This window comes from Ammospiza nelsoni, chromosome 1 (genome assembly GCF_027579445.1).
Source record: "Ammospiza nelsoni isolate bAmmNel1 chromosome 1, bAmmNel1.pri, whole genome shotgun sequence".
NCBI lineage: Eukaryota > Metazoa > Chordata > Aves > Passeriformes > Passerellidae > Ammospiza > Ammospiza nelsoni.
The window spans coordinates 25,395,042-25,414,057 of NC_080633.1; the positions used below are offsets into that span (position 1 = coordinate 25,395,042).

Genomic DNA, 19,016 nt, shown 5'->3' on the forward strand with positions numbered 1-19,016 from the left:
GAGTGATAAAATTACCTTCTGGTCTTCAGAAACTTCAGCATGCAACTGTGCTCTAGGCACCTCAGCGTGCCCCTCTTCACAGCACAAACAGACCTGTTTGGAAATGGATTTGGAGGAGACATACAAAGAGGGAGAGAGCACAAATGGGAAAATGACTCGAGCTGCAGCTGCAAAGTTGGTGAAAAAAGCTTTTCTTGAAGCCCTGAAGTCCAATGACTCTGAAACACTGGAAGAGCTCTTGAGCCAAAAGAAAATAGACGTGGACACAGTGTTTGAAGTGGAAGATGAAAACCTGATTCTGGCATCCTACAAACAAGGTAAATGTGGCAGCATTCCCCAGACAGGAAGCAGAGGGGTTTGAGTGATTTTCAAGGAACTCTGGCCTTTTATCTCTTCTGAAGCTGCAGCACAAGCGGATCCACAGGCAGGACGGTCCCAGCAGGCTCACATGGTCAGGGCCACTGCAGCAGGGGAGCTTCTCAGCCGTGTGGGCTGGAGAGGGGCAGCCCAGAGCCAGGCTGACCTCCCTGCTGCAGCTGCAGGAGACTCCAGAAACAGGAGCCCTTTGCCATTTCCTCTCAGAGAACTCAGGTGCAAAGCCCTGAATGGACACATGCGGGTGTATGAATGGGGTGTGTGCATTTCTTGCATGAACCCATTCACATGTACAGACTTTTTAGAAACATAAAATATCCCCTGTCTTCCATTTTCAATGGAAGTAAAGTGGATTCTCCCTAGCTGAAGGGAACTAAGGAAATCCTGTGGATCTTGGATGTTGCTGGATGGGAGAAGGTTTATTTTTCCAAATGACAGTAAGTGAGGATGTGGTAGTTTATCAAAACAGAAAAAATAATCTGGAATAAACAACTAGAACAATCAACACAACGTCTGTTCTGGAGTGTAGAAAACCCAAACCATTTCCCAGCCAGACACTGAAAAAGCTTCCAAAACCTTACAACTTAAAGCAATAAACCAAGTTTGCTCTTTGCTAAAATCAACATTCTTCATGACCTACTTGCTAACAGACTCTTCTTGTGTATTTAGAAGCAGTAATGGTCAGTCTCTGCCAGAAGTTAATCATATGTGGAGATAAACAGCTCCAGTAGCAGCAGCAGAACAGCAAATGCACTTTCTCTTCTGTGGCAAAAAGAAGGAACTATCTCATCTCTTCTCTTTTTCTGTGTTTACCCCTTATTTAATGATTTTTTCCTGCTCTTTTGATTTTTTAAGGGCAAGGATAGTACAGTCATGATGTACTTCCCTTAGGAACAGTGTATGAACTAAGCCACAGTGTGCTGAATTTATCTTAAAATAGATCTTAGTCTGTCCTCAGTAGACTAAAATGCTATCTGGTTGTGGTTTGAGACTACAGGATTAATGAACAGATTTTTAATCACAGATCATTTGACTGCAATCAGTAACTGGTCTCTTTTGAAGAATCCTCTTTGTTTTCCAAAAAGTAGAGAGAGAGGAAAATGCATCCTTATGGCCTAAATCACAGTATTGTATTCACTTTGTCTGAAAGGCAGGAAGAACTTCTATCAAAACCCTTATGTAAATTTTACTTTTGTTCTGAATAGATAACTGATATGCAAGGGGGATTTCCTCAAGGATGAAGAGGGGAGAAAAATTCACCACCCCACCATTCTGGCAGTCTGGTCTTTGCCATAGCCCTTAGTGATGAAATGGAAAAGAGATGTCATGGGTGTCAGAGTGACTTTTCTTCCTCTCTTCCAAAGAGGCTGAGAGCTTTCAAAGATGCTGATCTTGCTTGCAGCACGGCTTCTTTATGTTACTAGCCACAGAAACAGGGAAGCTGAATGAGGTCTCCCATGGAGGCCACATCTGCTTCCTGCTCAGTGTCTGTCCCTGTCCCTCTGAGCTCAGAGATCTCAGCAGGTTTGGGCAGAGGACATGGCAGAGGCTCCCTGGGGATGTCTGAGCACAGCTCACCTGCAAGCAGCACAGAAATACATTGTGTACTCAGGCAGGAAAATTGTGGCTATTAAATGTGATAACTTGGCTTCTAAGTATCACTTTCCTGCTGTTAATGTACAATTTATGGCCTGTGTCAGGCCATAAATGAAAGGCCCAGCTCCCTGTGGGATAAGCCCACAGTGTATCACAGGTCACCAGTAGCAAGGGGGAACACTGCACATGCAGCTGGATAGGGAGGGGATTTAAGAATCTTGCTCTGCTACATGCAGAGACTTTGGGATGGAGCCCACCTTCCCTGTGCCTGGCTTGGGGGGTGTGAAGAGGAGGATGGCAGTGTGACCTGCACAGTCAGCAGGGTCAGTGTCCCCAGAGGAGGCTGTCACCCTGCCCAGGCGCCCCGGGGCCTCAGGGCTGCTGCTCTTGCCTTTCACAGTGTGGGATCCTTCAGGACTGGCCTTGGCAGTCCCAACAATTTGGTCCTAGAGTAGCTGACACAGTCTGCAGTTTCTTGCCCCTCTCTGAAAATATACTTGTAATTTATCTAGGAGGGAAGAAAAACTTTAATTCATTTCTCCTTGCCACCAGCAATTTGTTTCCTTCCTGCTTGTACCTCATGAATACTGTAAAAACTGTATACATATGATATTAGTGTTGAGAAATTGCATAAAACCAGAGACTAAAATAGAAGATTTGAATTAATTTGAACTCACTTTACATCTCTAATATTTTTCTGTGTTTTTTTACATGATAACATATTTCAGCCAGGCAGTTGTCCAAGGAGAAATAGATAAATCAAACCCAAAGAATTTTATAATCACATTCTAGCTAAGAGGAAGGCATTGTATATATATTTAAAAAATTAGACTTCTCTTGCCCTTCTGCACATTATTATGATGCTTTACTTTTCTTAAGTGATTATAGTAATCACTTCTGAAACTGTATCTGTATCTTAAACTCATTAAGCACATAGTCCTAATTTGGGTACAAGTATTCTTGTGTTGTTTGGCCTTACACCTGTTTGTAAATAAAAAAAATTTAAAAAAACACTGTAAAATTTTCTGAGAAAAAATACAAATATTTTGCAGCCAAATTTCATGCTGAAGTGTCACTGCTTCTATTTGGCTCTGCAGCCTAATTTCTATCAACATCCAATCTCCTCTCTCTGTGCTCCTCAGGGCAGTATTTGGGGTGTATTGCCAGGGGTCATCTATGTGCAATGCATCCCTGGAGGTCTGAATCCAGATGCTGACATGCAAGATCCTGCCATCTCCCACACAGAAACAGTAGGACGAGCTGTCTGTTGAGTCACTGTCCTAAATAAATGCTGTCATTCCAATGCCACCTTTGTTCAGCTATTGTCAGGCTGGAGACCCCACTTCCTCCATTTTTTTTAGCTGTTGGCATTTCAAACCATCTAAGCTTTTTTTTTCATTGATTTGTTTAACCTATACCAGTCACAAAAAAGTCTAATAGCTTCTTTCAGAGTTCATCTACACAGGAATTATCTCTCCAAAAGGCAGGCTATTCAGCACACACAGTAACAGTGCTTAATGAAAATGAAGTTACGCTTGAGAGAACTTTGTGTGTACTATGCTGGTGAAATGACAGTAAATTACATTTAAACCCCAACCCTTTCTTCCTCTTCAATTATTCTCAATAGGTGGATAGTCCTAAGAAAAGTCTTTGCCAAGGCTGGTAACACATTCTCACTTTGTACAGGGTACTGGCTTCCCAGTTACAAATTAAAAATCTCCTGGGCAACTGGGCTTCACATAGCTGTCATGTATGGCCACCTGGAGAGTGTTCTGGTCCTCCTCAACCACAAAGCTACAATCAACTGCCGGCCCAATGGGAAAGCTGCCATCCACATCGCCTGTGAGATGGCAAATGTTGAGTGTCTCAAGATCCTCTGCAGCCACGGGGCCAAGCTGAACTGCTTCTCAATGAGCGGGCAGGCGCCCCTGCACCTCTGCACCACACGCACCTCCATGCCCTGTGCCCAGCAGCTGCTCTGCAGAGGTAAGGGAAAGCTCTGGAGTGCCTCTCCTGGCGTGGGCAAAGGGGGTGGGCATGGGCTGGGCTTTCTCTTAGGAGGCAATTTCTCAAAGCAGATGTGCATTTATCCCTTCCATCCACAGGTGTCTCATGTCTTCATCTCAGGCTCCTTGTCTTCACCTCTTTGATCAGAGGAAGTTTCTCCTATTCTGTTTCCTCACCTCATCCATCTTTCCCTTTCCACTGGCCACTGGTCCTTACTCCAAGATTGTTTCCCATTTCAGTGTCCCCAGTCCACTGCCCAATCAGTCCATCAGCAGCAGAGCTCCTCTGAATCAGGGAGTTTCTGTATCTCTTGGGGGATTTTTCCATCTTTTTCACCTAGGTTTACTTTTGAGCTACTTTCATATGAAAGGACAGCCCTCATTTCCTTTCTTTTTCAAATTTCCTGGACCTGAGTAAAATTTTTCAAACCGTTTGGTTTTTGAGATCTGGCCTTGAAAAACTGGATGCAGTTTTTTGTACCATCTTTTCATTTGTCATGAATGCAGCCAAACTCATGCCTGGAGGGGGAAAAGGATATTATATAAGATTTTTGTTTTCCCATAGTAAAGTACGTTATGCTTCTGGTCATCTGCAACAAATGAGGGTATGAATAGATGTAATTCTTCCATAAATATATTTATCACACACTATTTCCTGAACAGAAGGGCAGTGACAAAGGACAGAGTAAAAGAAATAGAGTTCAAGTCCTTAGTTACAGAGAGACTCCCCTGTTTATCAGACTGTGCCATGGCAATACAAATGATTTTGGGTTGGTTTTGTTACATGTGTTGTTATAGAAAGCTTTTCCTGAGATGCAGAGCCAAGTGCAAAGTCCATGCTTTGTGGGCAAGGCAATCTGCAGTCATAAATGAGTAACAACATTGCTTTTCTTCTTCTGGAAAGATACATATTATTTTGTTTGGTAGAAAGGAAAATAAATGCTGCCAGTTGTATCCTGCCCAAAGCAAACAGTCCTGACAGCAGGAGTTGAATTTGCTTGCATAGAAAAGCTCAAAAGTCAAATGTACTCTTATGAAACGCAGCAGAGGATGAATGCAAGTGAAAGGATGTATTCTGCAGGCTTTCTCCACCCACCCATCAACAGCATAATAGCACTTTAAAAGCCACGCTTCCACCCAAAGCACACTTTAAACTCTGATTTCCGTATGAGCTGAATGCTGACACTCCAAATAGAGTGGGGAAGGTCTGGAGCAAACCCTGTCAGGGGTGCACATTCACAGCAGCACCCCCAAGAGCTGAAGCCAGGGTGCCAGTTAATATCCCTGCCCCAAAGTTTCCAAGGTGCATCTTTCACCTGCCATCTCACTCGGTGGCGTCCCTTGGGACCCATCCAGGCCATTGCAGTTCTTCCCCCTCTGGCTGGGGCGGGGGGATCAGCAATCAGCGCTGATCCCACGTTTGGTCGCCACCTCCAAACTCGGATTGCCGACGCCGCCTCGGGGACACCGGGCACGACCAACACTGAGCACGCCTTAGCAGCATTAGCACGGGGGTTTCCAGCCCAGAGGCAGCGTCTGTCCCTGCCCTGCCCCGCTCCCGGCTCAGCTCGGCAGATGGTGCTGTTGCTCCAGCCGAGACAGCGCTTCGGGAACGGGATCCGGCCCCGCCGGGGACCCTGCCGTGGGCTCTGTAAGATCATCCACGGATCTGTCCTAAAATGTCCTTTCATCCAGGCTGGCGTTAACGAGGTGCTGCAGGGAGTGTTTTCAGGGTACAGAGCAGAGCTGTTCAGAGTAGGGGTAATGATCTCCTTCTGTTGCAGACATTTCTCCACAGAAATCCTTTCTTTCGGATTTCTGTGTCTTCGGGAGGCCAGAGGCCTCCGAAGAGAAGGTAAACAATTATTATCAGATGCTGTGGAATGGAACAGGAACACCTTGATTGGCTCATTTTCTATGTTTATAATTAAGGGCCAATCACCAGTGCAAGCTAGGGACAGAGTCCTTGGACACAACTTTGTTGTAGATTCTTTTCTATCTCTTCTTAGCTAGCCTAGCTGCTCTGCAAAACCTCTCTCCTTATTCTTATTAGTATAACTATAATGTATTATATATAATATCTTAATAAATCAAGCCTTCTGATCAAGAAACAAGATTCACCGTCTCTCTCTCACCAGCTGCGCCCACTCAGGTGCGGTAATATCCTTCCTTCACCAGTTCTCAATTTATATAGGAAAAAGCATTTTACACGAAATTTGGGCTTGCATGCTGCTCTGAAATAGAATATTCAGATAAGGTCTTGCTTGGGGCCAGCATAGAAGCTGGATCCAAGAACCTTAAGTTTCTAAGAGTTTCCCTGGAGACTGAACCAATGCAGGATCAATGCTATTTGCATTTACACGTGTCTTTCACACCAGTAGTCCACCCCGAGCTTTTCCTTGGGAAGAAGGGCCCATACAGAGAGAAGACCAAACAAGTGTTTCATTGCCTTCATATTCCCCCATCATCTTTCTTTGGCAGGGGCAAATGTGAACATAAGAACAAACAACAAGGACGAGGAGACTCCTCTGCACGTCGCTGCACGTTTGGGTGTCCCAGAGCTCGTGGCCTTTTACGTGGAGCAGGGAGCACAGGTGGATGCTCTCAATGCCTACATGGAGACTCCCCTGGCCTGTGCAGCCTACTGGGCCCTTCACTACAAGGATCAGATATACAGCCAGGACCACCACCTCATCTGCCGGATGCTCCTAGACTACAAAGCTGAAGTGAATGCTCGTGATGAGGATTTCAAATCCCCGCTCCACAAAGCAGCCTGGAACTGTGATCACGTCCTGGTGCACATGCTGCTGGAGGCAGGAGCAGAAGCAAACATCATGGATGTCAATGGCTGTGCTCCCTTACAGTATATCATAAAAGTGACATCTGTGCGGCCAGCTGCTCAGCCAGACATCTGCTACCAGCTGCTACTGAACCATGGGGCAGCTAGGATATACCCTCTGCAATTCCACAAGGTTAAGCATGTCTTCGTACAGCAGGGGCTTGGAGAGGGGTGGTGTCTTGAGCAGGAATGGGATGAGAGATCCAAACAATCTGGATTTGCTGGAGTCCTGTCAGTCTGGGCCCAGAATGCCCAAAACATTGTGAGATGCCCTACTGTAAGAGTGGTATCATGTAACCATGTAACTGAAGTGAAATTACAGTTGCTTGTACCAGAAACCAGATCTAATTTTTGCTCTTAACCAACCTGAAATGCCAAAATCTAAATGCTGGTTGAAGCCTAATTTTTCAGAGCAGATTCATTTTCTCATTTCAGAGAAGCCTGACATCCCTTTGTCAAACCTGGCTTCATACAGGTTTAACTGAGTTTTATTTCATGGTCTCCACCAAAGATTAGAGATTATTCACTTGATTCAGTTTGTCACATCTGACATTTAAAAATCTATTCAAAATGAAATGCATCCCAATTAAGCTTTGGATTATTCCCAGGAAATGTGAGAATTAAGGGTTCAAAGCTGATGACAAAAACCCCAAAAAAGTATTGCAGGATCCCTCCTGGAAAGTTTTTAAACACCTGCAAAGCCCAAGACATTGACAGCAGTACCTAAGAGGGTTGTTATATCAGACAACTAAGTAAACTTGCTGAAGTCAGGACTCATTCTCTCTCATCCAGCACCCTAAGAAACAGTTTGCAGTTCTCTGACCATATATGTAAAGTTTTAACAAGCCAAACAACCAGAAACCTTTGAATAAAATGCCAAAATTTTGATTCTGCCCTCTTGAGTCAAGGATGACCAGGCCCTGCGTGTAGCAGGACAATGCTTAGTTTCCTAGAGGGTATTTGAGAGCAGGGTCTGAAGTCTCTTCTTCCTCCATCTTATTATTTTGTATGAAGTGTCTTTCTTCCAAACCATCATTTGCCCATCTGTAAAAATGTAGTATATTCATCCCATAGGGATGGTCTGCAGAGTTTTTTTGTGAAACCTGGAGAGCGCATGAGACAAAATTGGGTTAATGCAGTGTTATTCTCTGCATATGAGTGACAATAGACTGGGTATTTTCCCGTTGAGCTAAAATTACTGGGCAGAACAGTTGTGTCAGGGTCCTTCCTTGTGTGGCTGGAAAGCCTTACTTCTGAACTGTCTCTTCTTTTGGTCATATTGAAAATTTTTCTCTCATAATGCATTTTTGATTCATATAATGGGAATTTTTTCTGTTCCTGACCTGCATGTGCTGAAGCAAGAATTTTTGTGCATGGCTTTGCCTGCTGTTGAGTCACTCAATCAAGCTATGAACAAGCTAACTCTAGATTTGGGTGAGAAAGCCCACCCCATCTAGACATCTGTGGAGATCTAAGCCAGCATTTCTATGTGGTCTTAAACTGGGGATGAGCCTGGGGCCTCTTGCTGTGCTTACCAGAGGGGTGTGGAGGGGCCTTGTGTCCTTTGCATGTCCAGCCCGATCCTGTCACAGCTGTCAGGCTGTGTCTGTCCCAGGTTGCTGCTGTGCAGTGCTGGGCACCCCGGCCAGCCCTGCCTTCCTGGGGCTGCTCATGCTCTCCTCATCCTGCCTGCAGGTGCTGCAAGCCTGCCACTCCCACCCCAGGGCTGTGGAGGTCGTTGTCAACTCCTATGAACACATCAAATCGACATATAAGTGGAAAGCAGCCATACCTGAGGATGTCTTGGAGGTAAGCTCTCCAAGGGTTATAACTGAGTAAAATCCAGGCTTATTATTTGCATAACCCACACCAAACCATTAGAAAGAGGTAATTATTATTGTTATTCACTTTTGAAAGAGAATAACATCTCAGAGCAGGGGGACTTCCCCACTTACAATCTCTCATTTGACAAAAGCGTATCACTCACTGAAAAAATACATATTTTTGATATTTTAATTGCAATGTTACTCTTTGGAGCACCCCCTGTCAATGGTACAGCAGGAGCTCAGCTGTCCCTGTACTCAGCTAGTGAAAAGATTCTGGTTGTGATTGGTGTTTTTTCAGATTTTTCAGTATGTATATTTATATTTCTTTTAATTCAGCAAATATTTTTAAAGGGCCACATTACATGGGTATGACTTTGTAACTCTAGGTTCTGTTGCATGGGTCAGATTTCTGTGAACAGGATGAGTTAGCTGCAAATGCAAAGGAGAATTTAAATGAAAAATAAGAAATTAAAGAGGAAAATATGTGGTCAGAAGGCAAAACTGTGGGACAAATGACATGCTTTGACATAGCTGTCCCTTTAATTCAAAAATCCTCACTCCAAATATTCTGGTTGCCCTAAAACAGACTTTTGGTTTATTTTACAGCGGCACCAGGATTTCTATGACTCTTTGTTTGCTGTGTGCAGCAATTCCCCACGGTCCCTGATGCACCTGTGCAGGTGTGCAATTCGGGCAACACTGTCGGAAAGGTGCCATCGACAAGTGCCCTTGCTCTCCATCCCTGTGTCCATGAAGAAGTACTTGCTGCTGGAGCCAGAGGGAATCATCTACTGAGGCACCACGGGGCGGGCACCGGCATCCCCTTCCCGGGTCCAGGAGCCTCTGTGGGGTGCCAGAGCTGCAGGCACAATGCCGACACAGCCCTGAGTGTGTGTCCAATGGCTGGCCAGGCTGCGCTGGCATTCACTGGCTCTCCTGGAGCTGCTCTCTTTCCCTGCATTGAGAAACCACAGCTGCAGTTTGCACTGGGGAGGCAGAGCTGGAAAAGCCCCTGCTCCAAACCAGGACACACACTGCTCTGTTCAGCCTAGCTTAAACAATGCTGCTGCTTCCTGCAGTGCTTCTACCGCTGCCTGCTAGAAAGCATTAGATTAAATCTGAGCAACCTTTGGTATTGTTTCACTATGGCTTTCTGCAACTGTCATTTTGGGAGTAAAAGAAAGGATACTGTCAAAAAATAAGTCACAGAAATGCCTTCCCAGAATGAAATAGGCAAACAGCTTTGGTTTGTGACCACAGACAGGCCTTCAGTAGTTTCTGTGTTTTCCTGTGCACTGACTCTCAATTCAGTGTGAGCTCACTCTTCACTACCTGTCTGATTCTTATAAAGCTTTGTCATAATGATAATTTTTTAATTGCAAGATTTTTTTTTCCTTTATCAACCACAGTATGTAAACAAGTAGAAACATGCAGCCCTGAAATTTTTGTATGTTGATACTGGGTATCTTTGAGCAAATACTGTCTGTGTTTCTGCTCTCACTGTGACCAATGATAAATTAATATCCTGGTGTTAAGAAAGGCAGGTGAAAAAAGCTTTCCCCCAAAACCTGCATAGCTGCACTTGTACCCATCCCTAATATCTCTCAGAATGATGTTAGATGTGATCGGGACGCATAACACCCTTCTCTTAACTGACTATAAAATGAACCTAGCCTGCTAGCATGTACTATTCACCTCATTTTTGGCAGCTGGGTGCAGGTGAGAGGAATCCCACATTAACCAAAAGGTGTTTCCAAGATAAGATGTGTTGCCTGTGCTGTTACAGACCTGCCAGGCCCCCTGATTTGCAGTTCCTGTGCTTTAGGACCTGCTAGCACTGGTTTCCTTTACTTGAGCAAGCTACTTTCTCCAGTCCAGGAGGACGAAATGCAGAGCAGTGGCACTTCACACAGCAAGTATCCCACAGCAAGCACAAGTGTGTGACCTGACCTACAGGTAAACCCTCATTTTCTTCCCTTTTTTAGTTTGATGCAACCCGTCTGGCTGTTCCACTTTTTTTTGTATTCTGACAATTCTGGGCTTTCTGAAAAGAGAGGTAAGCCAGGCCCACACTGGGAGCCAGTAACTCCTGACTTCTCATTGCATCTCTGACTGTAAAGCTGTCAGTCCAAATAATTTTTGTTATCTATTTGCAAGACAGCCCGGAGCACACTAGGCTCTTCCCAGACAAACCAGAGCAGCCAAGCCGTTCAAGTGTCTCCATGTCTCACACAGTGGCAACAACGGCATTTGAAGAAACGCGCAGATTGTTTAGTGTTACAAATCACTTCCCTCTCCTCTCCTCTCCTCTCCTCTCCTCTCCTCTCCTCTCCTCTCCTCTCCTCTCCTCTCCTCTCCTCTCCTCTCCTCTCCTCTCCTCTCCTCTCCTCTCCTCTCCTCTCCTCTCCTCTCCTCTCCTCTCCTCTCAGTTCTCATCAATTAAAGCTTGTACACTGTGTACAAGAATCCATTTCATGGGTCTGTTTATGTTTAACCAGACAGCAATGAAGATTGCTATTTAACAGTTTCCCATTCCAATAAGGAATTTCAAAGTGAACACAGACCATGAGTAAATGTTTTCTTATGTGAATAAAGTTGTAAAATAGGTCCCTGTAATTCACTAAGCCAATGAGAGATTTTCATACAGCTGCAGAGATGTCTCTATCAGAGATACTACAGTAATTTACTGGGGAAATAATCAGCATCTGAGACAGGTTTTCTATAGAAAAATCAGATTGAGACATGTCCTGATCAATGGGATCCACTGGATTCTGCACTGCAGGAAAAGAGTCAATTTGGAAAGATGAAAAAGCATAGGTTATCTAAACCCACTGCTTTTCTAGGTGATGCATCTCTAAGTCAGGCATGAGGAAGAAGATTTGCCAGCTGGTCGAGTCAAGAAATTTGTTGCTTTCTGAACAGTCTGACAATGGGGCAAGTTGGGCAGTCCAGAAGAGACAGATGGAGATAGCTGATATTATTGGAAACAGCCCCACACTGGCTCCTTCTGAAATTCTGCATCTGGCAAAGGGAGGTTTAAGGCAGAACAATAGCAGTGTTTGCTGACCTGTCATAGCCAGGACTCTCTTACTGAGAGAGAAGAATAAAGGCTGTCACCAGTGTTCCTAAATTCCCTCTGATCCTCTCCCTCTGCAGTGAACACACTTAATTTTTATTCTGTGGGCACCCAGGCTCACTTCCAAGCTTTGTACCAAGCAGGTGCCAGATTATAGCCATTGTGGTATCTGACAGGGAGCACAGTGGGATCAGCCTGATTATAGTCATAGGAATTTGCAAGCTGTTAAAAACACTAGAGAACATCACTATCACAGAAAAAAGACTTGATTGTTGCACTTTAATTGCTTTTGTTGTTGAAGTTAGAAAGATCAAGAGTAAGCAAACCTTACTATTTGTAGTACTAGCACTTTTTTCCTCTGTTACTGTACTCTATTCCCACACACTGGATGGAGTTGATCATGTGAGGTGTGGGAGTACCTGATAATAAGATAATCATTTATTAAATCCATGGGATGCACAAAGGAGGCACAAAGGAAGGATCTCTTTTCTGTGGTTACCAGTGACAGGACCCAAGGGAATGGCCTGAAGTGTCAGGGAGATTTAAGCTGGATATTAGAAAAATGTTCTTGCCCCAGAGGGCGTTTGGGCACTGGAACAGGCTCCCCAGGGAAGTGATCACAGCAGCAAGACTCACAGAGTTCAAGAAGTGTTTGGACAATGCCCTCAGGCTCTTGTTGTGGCTCTTTGAAATGGTCCAATGAAAGGACAGGAGTTGGACTCAATGATCCTTGTGGGTCCCTTCCAACTCAGCAGATTCTGTGATTCTGCAATTCTGTGATTCTGCAATTCTGTGATTCTGTGAGATGTCTTGAAATTTCATACCATCATATAATTCCTGATCGTGCTTTTGTATTTTCAAAGCCTCATCAGATTGGATGACTCCACCTGGAAGAGAGACCTCTACACCACAAGTTTGAGCACAGTCATGGCCTAAAATGACAGAAAATTGTTTTCAGGGTTGTTTGGTGTCCTCTGTGAAATAAATTGGTTTTTTCCTTTTGGCTTCTTAGTAGAGATGTAGACATGTTTGAAACATTTCCACTCCATTCCATGGCCTATCAGAATATTTAAAGCACAAATGGGTGCAAAGAATGAATGATCCTTTCCCATTCCCATTGGCAGCCCTTTCCCAGAGCTGCCTTAATGACTTCTCAATGCATAACAGTGAGATTCTAGGTTTTTTAGATTCTAGGTTTCAGGTCTTTGTGGTTTTGAGAAGTTGTATATAAAGAGATGTTCTTAAGCCACACGCATTGCGGACAGAAGAAGTTACCCATTCTATGACCATAGGGACACTCTGCATGTATTTGGGGACCCATGCAGCTGTTCATGGAAATATGGGCATCCTCCTTGTAAAGTGCTCTTGCAATAATTTTAAACTTAGCCCCTGATGTCTGCTGGGTCCAGCTTTACCCAAAACTCCAACAATTTATCTGTGGAGAGTGTGTAGGTGAAAGTGAAGTCTAACAGTGTTCAGGACTGTATTTCCCTGCAAAATCTTTATAAGTCTGTTCATACTTGGTCAGCTTTTAGATACTAGGACAAGGAGTCTAAAAGAGCCTGGATGGTTTATCTCTCCAGCATTGCTGCCTGTCCTGATGGCATTAGGCCTGTAAGTGTTCCGGCGTCAATGACATTTTATTTATTCAAAACCACTAACCTTTAAAAGAAAACCACTAATCTTTACAAGAAAATTTTCTCATCATTTTATTGGGCAATATCTTACAGCCTGTATACCAGTTTTGACAGAATCAAGTTAACTGCTGTGGTCATGAATTTATAGAAATCTCCCAGACTGAGCAAGACTGACTATTTTTGTAAAATGTCAGAAATACAAATATTAGGCAGCAGGGGAAAAGGTCTGGTCTGCCATGAAAGGGGGCAGCTTTACTTTTAGCTGCAAGCACTGCTGGATCAATTAGGGTGATCACAGGGGCTCAGCTCATTCATATTTAAGGAACGTCCTTTGAAAAACCACTAATGCTTCTGGCAGCAGATTTTGCTCATGGGACAAATACCTTTAAATTAAACATACAAGAGTTCAGTGTTTGAGATGAAAGGGAAGATTGAAACAGTCTGGGGTGGTCTATGCTATTATATAACTTTATTAAACTCTCAGAGGACAAAGAGGCACACCAGGTTTTTAGTGTTGGAAGGTTTACAGGGCTCTTGAAGGGCTGCTGGTTTTTTTTCTGTAACACTTCAGGATACACATGGGTCAGACAGAGCAATATTTCCATTTACTTTCAGGGTATGCCAGTAGAATTTCCCTGTAATCCCTAGGGTTTGCTTTTCTACTAAATGACAGTGCAGAACATGCTGTTAGCAGAGATGCCAAAGCCTAGCTAGTGTCTGACACCTTAACCTCCCCAGGAGTTATATTAAAGCACTGGAAAGATCGACCACAGTCTCTTTTGTAGAGAGACAGGGACCTCTGGCACAGCAGATGAGTGGGTCAGAAAAGATTGTTGTATGCAGCAAGTGTCAGATGAAATCTGTTGGCTGCTCAGAAATTTGTTTCTGACTCTTTCTCCAAATACATCTGAAGCTTCATGGGACACAAAGCATGGGAGTGACAGTGGACATCATGCATTCCAATGATTTGTTTGATTTTAATACGCAGTTAACTTTTTTAACATGTACCAGCTGTGTGTTGCCCCTCACCTTGCAGAGGCACCTCATGGAGTGCTGCTAAATTACAATTAAGGCATTTTAAATGAAAACATTGGGCATGTGAAGATTTTTATACCACTGAAAAAACATCCAGTTCTGCTCTTTCAAGCTGGGGCTGACTAGAGATGCTGGTATCAGCCTTCTGCCTAATGTCTGAGTCGACCATGCTTAAGCTTTGTAACAGCTTAAAGCTGTAAAAGCTTTGTGCAATTGATGTGGCTGCTCAGGCTGCTGGTACTGCAATCAGCACTGAATTATTTTATGTCAATAGCAACTGTCAGTGGGGAGTTGCACTGCCTCAGTATAGCCATGAGCTTGCTGGCTGCTTGTGGGAAGGAAGGAGGCTGAATCCAGACAGCTCTGGTCAAGGATAGGGATTTTTACTTACTCCTGGTAACTTAACAAAAATTACTAGTTGTGTATGAAGTAAGGATAAATGACTGCTAAGGTCTGAGGAGGAAAGTGCAGGAAGAAAAGAGCAGGAATACTCACAGAAAGCCTATTTTATAACATGCTATAAAAGAGGGGACAGAATTGTGTGCCTTATTAATGTATGGCCATTGGTTCATACAGCGTGAAAACCAGGCATTGCTGAAGGGCAGTGCCTGAGCTGGCTGCAAGCACACAGCATGCTGGAAAGTGCAGGCAACAGGACATCACTGCAGTCAGGGCAAAGCCTGTATGGCAAAAAGTAATGTATGCATTTTAACATTCATGCAGAGTAAAGCTGGCCCAAAAAACCCAGTGGCAACAGAGGCCACTCTTCCTGTTGGGGAAAGGTGCATGGCTGTCCTGAACTCAAGGGCACATTGTCAGCCTGTATCCATGGTGAGCACACCTTGGAGTGGCAGCAGCAGCTCTGAACTATACCCTGCTGGAAATTCTGACTTCAGTTTGTCATATGGCTCCATTTCTTCCACAGCCCTGTCCTTCCCTTCACTATAAATCCACAGAATTTCACTGATTTCTTCTCTTCCCCTTCCTGGCTGTATAGCCTCTGGCACAGGATATAGGGCCTGATCCCCTCTGCAATTCTTTCACTACACCCTTTTCTAACAAGGGCAGCAGAGCCACTGCCCCTCTACACCCCTGTGGTTCTGCATGTTTGTGCCATCCTCCACCACATCTGGATTTCCTACGCACAGCAACTTACTCATTCCTCAGTCTGCTGGAACAAAATCTTTTCTCAAATCCCCCTCATGCCTATGGTGGGTGGATGAAACCCAAAAGTTGGATGGATTTTGTGGGGCAGGCTGTGGGCTTTGCCTTGCTGAGTTGAGCTGTGCTCACACATTTCACCTGCCAGCATAGTAGGAGGCTTCTACTGTGCAGTCAGAAACATGCCAGAGACTCCTCATTCTGCCAGTTTTTCATTAAACCAAATTCTGTATCCTCCAGTGATATGGGAGGAAATACCAACCAGTGAGCTTGGCTTCTAATGACACCAGGATGCTCTAAAGGTCTGAAGTCTATCAGCAAAGCCTCTGTTCACAAAGCCATTTATCTCTGGCAGCTTCTTTTTGCACTGCTGGAGCAGTGGCTGCACCCTACCCTGGCCAAGACAGTTCAGGCTGGTAGATGGAAACAGGCAGATGTGGCAGGGAACTGTGCAGAGGAGAGGTAGGAGCTCAGTCTGTCCAAATGGTGTGGGGGAAGAACAGAGAAAGGGGAGAACTGGCATTAGAATCAGAACTGTTATTGTAGATTTTCACATGGTGAATAGTGAGTGTCTCAATAAACCTGGGAGAGTTGCCATGCACATTTGGAGGTGAAGTTCAACAGCAAATTAGAAAAACAAAATAAGAAATCTAGTGTTTAGTGCGAGGATTAAACATTGTTTTCTTAACAACTTGAATCTGCATTTTGAGGGCTGTGAACTATGACTTGTGGTACGTGAAGCCGACAGTGTTGTTATGAAGACAGGGACTCACAATGCTCCTGTGTGCTCTGCCCCCTCAGGCACACCCAAAGCCTGTTCCTGGCACCAAGGCCTCACAAGCCCCAGTGTGGGCTGCAGCCCCTCTGTGCACAGCAGCTTTCCACTGCAGGGACTGCAAGGTCAAGGCAAACCCAAGCATTTTCTTCAGGGAACTTTAACAATGGGCAAACAGATGCATGCACAGCCCCATCCCAGGCAGACAGGTGGCATTAGCACAGCTGGATGGAGGCATCCAAGAGACCCTGACACAGCTGCACAGAGCTGAATGCTGGAGGTCTCTGTATCCCAACTCTCTCCTGCTTTAATTTCCAGCTGATTGAAACTCCACTGAGCACTTAACATGCTGTGCTACAGCTGCCAGGTCCCCTCTTGCACCCCACACAGCCCCTCTGTACCTCAGAGATGTACCTGAGCCGTGCACTTGGTGTCCCTTTCAGCCTTTGGCAGGGGGTGCCTGCTGTCTGTGGGAGATCAAAGAGAAGGACTCCTTTTTCAGCTGACCAGAACACACTGTCTGCTGTTGCCTGGCCGTGCTGTGAGCGTGGAAGGGTTTGATATCAGATGGCACAGAGTTCTGCCCAGTTGCTGGAACTCATTGAGCACAGGGAGAGCTGCCCTTTCCGACACAGAGCAGGAGAGGAACAGGGAGGAGGCAGCCCTGTCTGCCCCTCACTTTCAGGGTGCATTGGTGAGATGGTGGGTAAGTGACTCTGGGCAGGCAGGAGCCAACTGCAGCTAACACCTGGAACAGACTTAACTGTGGGCTTGGACTTTGACACGGCTCCTTCCAGCAGCCTGGAAAGGGAGGGAGAGCAGGGCATGACCAGTGTGGGCGGTTCTTGCTGACTCGACACAAACATGTTTTGAAGCTTGCAGCGCCGGCAGCCGGGAACACGCTGTGCCCGTGGGTTCCCTGCCCCTGGCTCAGGTGGCTGCAGAACAGCAGCCAGAACAGCATCACTGCTTCCCGTGCCTCCAGTCCCGGCTGGAGCAGGCTATGCTGTATATGCAGCCAGGATTTGTCCTCATAAGAAGGAAAAAAAGGAAAATAAAAGGATGAAAAGCTGTAAGTGGAACAAAAGATCCAGCAGCTAGCAGCAGACAGCAGCCATGGGTTTCCTGAAGGGTATTTTAAAGCTTTATAATTGTTCATTTCTTATTTACAGAGCTGTTTTGTATCCTTTTATCTAGCACTATCTACCAGTCTGCCCTCTGTTTAAACCAAGCTATTTATGTCCAAGTGTCTGGAGCTCCACTAACTATGGGAGGCAAACTTTGCTTTTTTAGGTACCTGGCTCCAAACAGCTGGAATAATCTTCCAGGCGTATTGAGGCAGGCCCTCGCATTGTTTGGGGTTTGGACACTCTTAATCCTTTTCTAAAAAAGCCTCAGCTGTGTGAAATGAGCACAAGCTGTGGCTAGTCACTGTCATGTGCTGTTAAAGAGTTCTGTCCCTCTCTCTCCAGGCATGGGCAAAGCCCCTTTATCTCAGTGGGGCTCTTGGTGCCTGGGGATGCAAGGACAAACTGCCCACTTTGTGGAACAGGGACACACTTACACCTCAGACACAATGGTGTCTCTGCACCCAGAATTCTGCAGCGTGTATCATGGCTTTTGGTCTCACCTGGCTTGAACAGAGAGGCTGAGAGCAGACCTCCCTCTCTCAGGGGTGTTTGGATCTCAGGCTTCTCCAGTATAAGGGCTGTACTGAATTAAGGAAGGAGGATGAGCGGAAGCCAGAGCTGTCAGCCAGTTCAGTGTACTTAAATTGGCCATATGTGCATACAGACATGTATGCTCAACATATCTTGAAGGTCTAAATGTCAGTCATATGCTTATCTTCCTCTCCTAGCTGTGGCTCTTGATTTTAGATTCCTCCTGCACAATGAGTGGCATCTTGAAGATCTCATGGCAGGTAACAGAGTGAGGCCAACCTCTTGTCTGCTATTGCACCCTGAGGAACTTAAAAATTAGTTTGCTTGCTGTTTTCTAGAGACCTTTAGGGGTGTGTGTGTGTCTCTTCTACAGATCAGCAACCCAAACTGTTTTGGCTTTGTCCACCATTCACTGGAAGCTTGTCCACCATTCAACAGGAAGCTTGTCACAGATTTCAGTGTATGTGATGTGAAGTCTAAAGGTCAATTATTACTACTATCATATTGTTTAATATGTTGATCCCACACTATATTACACTCTTTTATCAATGGAAAAAGAGCATATGTTAGAAACATGACAGAAAAGAGCAGGGAATTCAGTCAAATTCAATCAGCAGTTCTCAGACATGCTTATAGACAACCCATTGATGCATCATCTATATTCTGTGTTCCACACACTATTAATATAAGATCAACTGAATAACTGCTTATGAATCTATTATTCTATTATTTTTTACTAATGTACAGTAAAGAAATACTTCTATAAGTGAAAATTTACTGTAATTTATACCAATATACTGTTATTCTCCTAGAAATGTTTACATTTTTTAAAACTCCCAAACTTTCCGGTGTAAATATATTTTAAAGAAATGCTGAAAAACATTTATTTTCCACTTTCAGTGTCAACAGCTTTACTGGAATCTTTTTCTACTCATATGAAAAGAAACAGCCCCCTGATAAGGGTAGACCTTTTTCCTCCAAACCTCTCATTTCCTAAGGCAGTGAATATGTTTGTTCCTGGGAAGAACT

The 19,016-nt window shown here is 44.7% G+C and overlaps 1 protein-coding gene across 1 annotated transcript; it reads left to right on the plus strand.

The window, feature by feature from the left end:
- The first annotated feature begins 103 nt into the window (after positions 1-103).
- Positions 104-9,662, plus strand: ASB4 (ankyrin repeat and SOCS box containing 4). Its single transcript, XM_059484949.1, has 5 exons — positions 104-317; positions 3,658-3,957; positions 6,459-6,949; positions 8,512-8,625; positions 9,249-9,662. Exons 1-5 carry the CDS (start codon positions 104-106, stop codon positions 9,435-9,437), a joined length of 1,308 nt encoding a protein of 435 aa, XP_059340932.1. The 3' UTR covers positions 9,438-9,662.
- Positions 9,663-19,016: the final 9,354 nt, after the last annotated feature.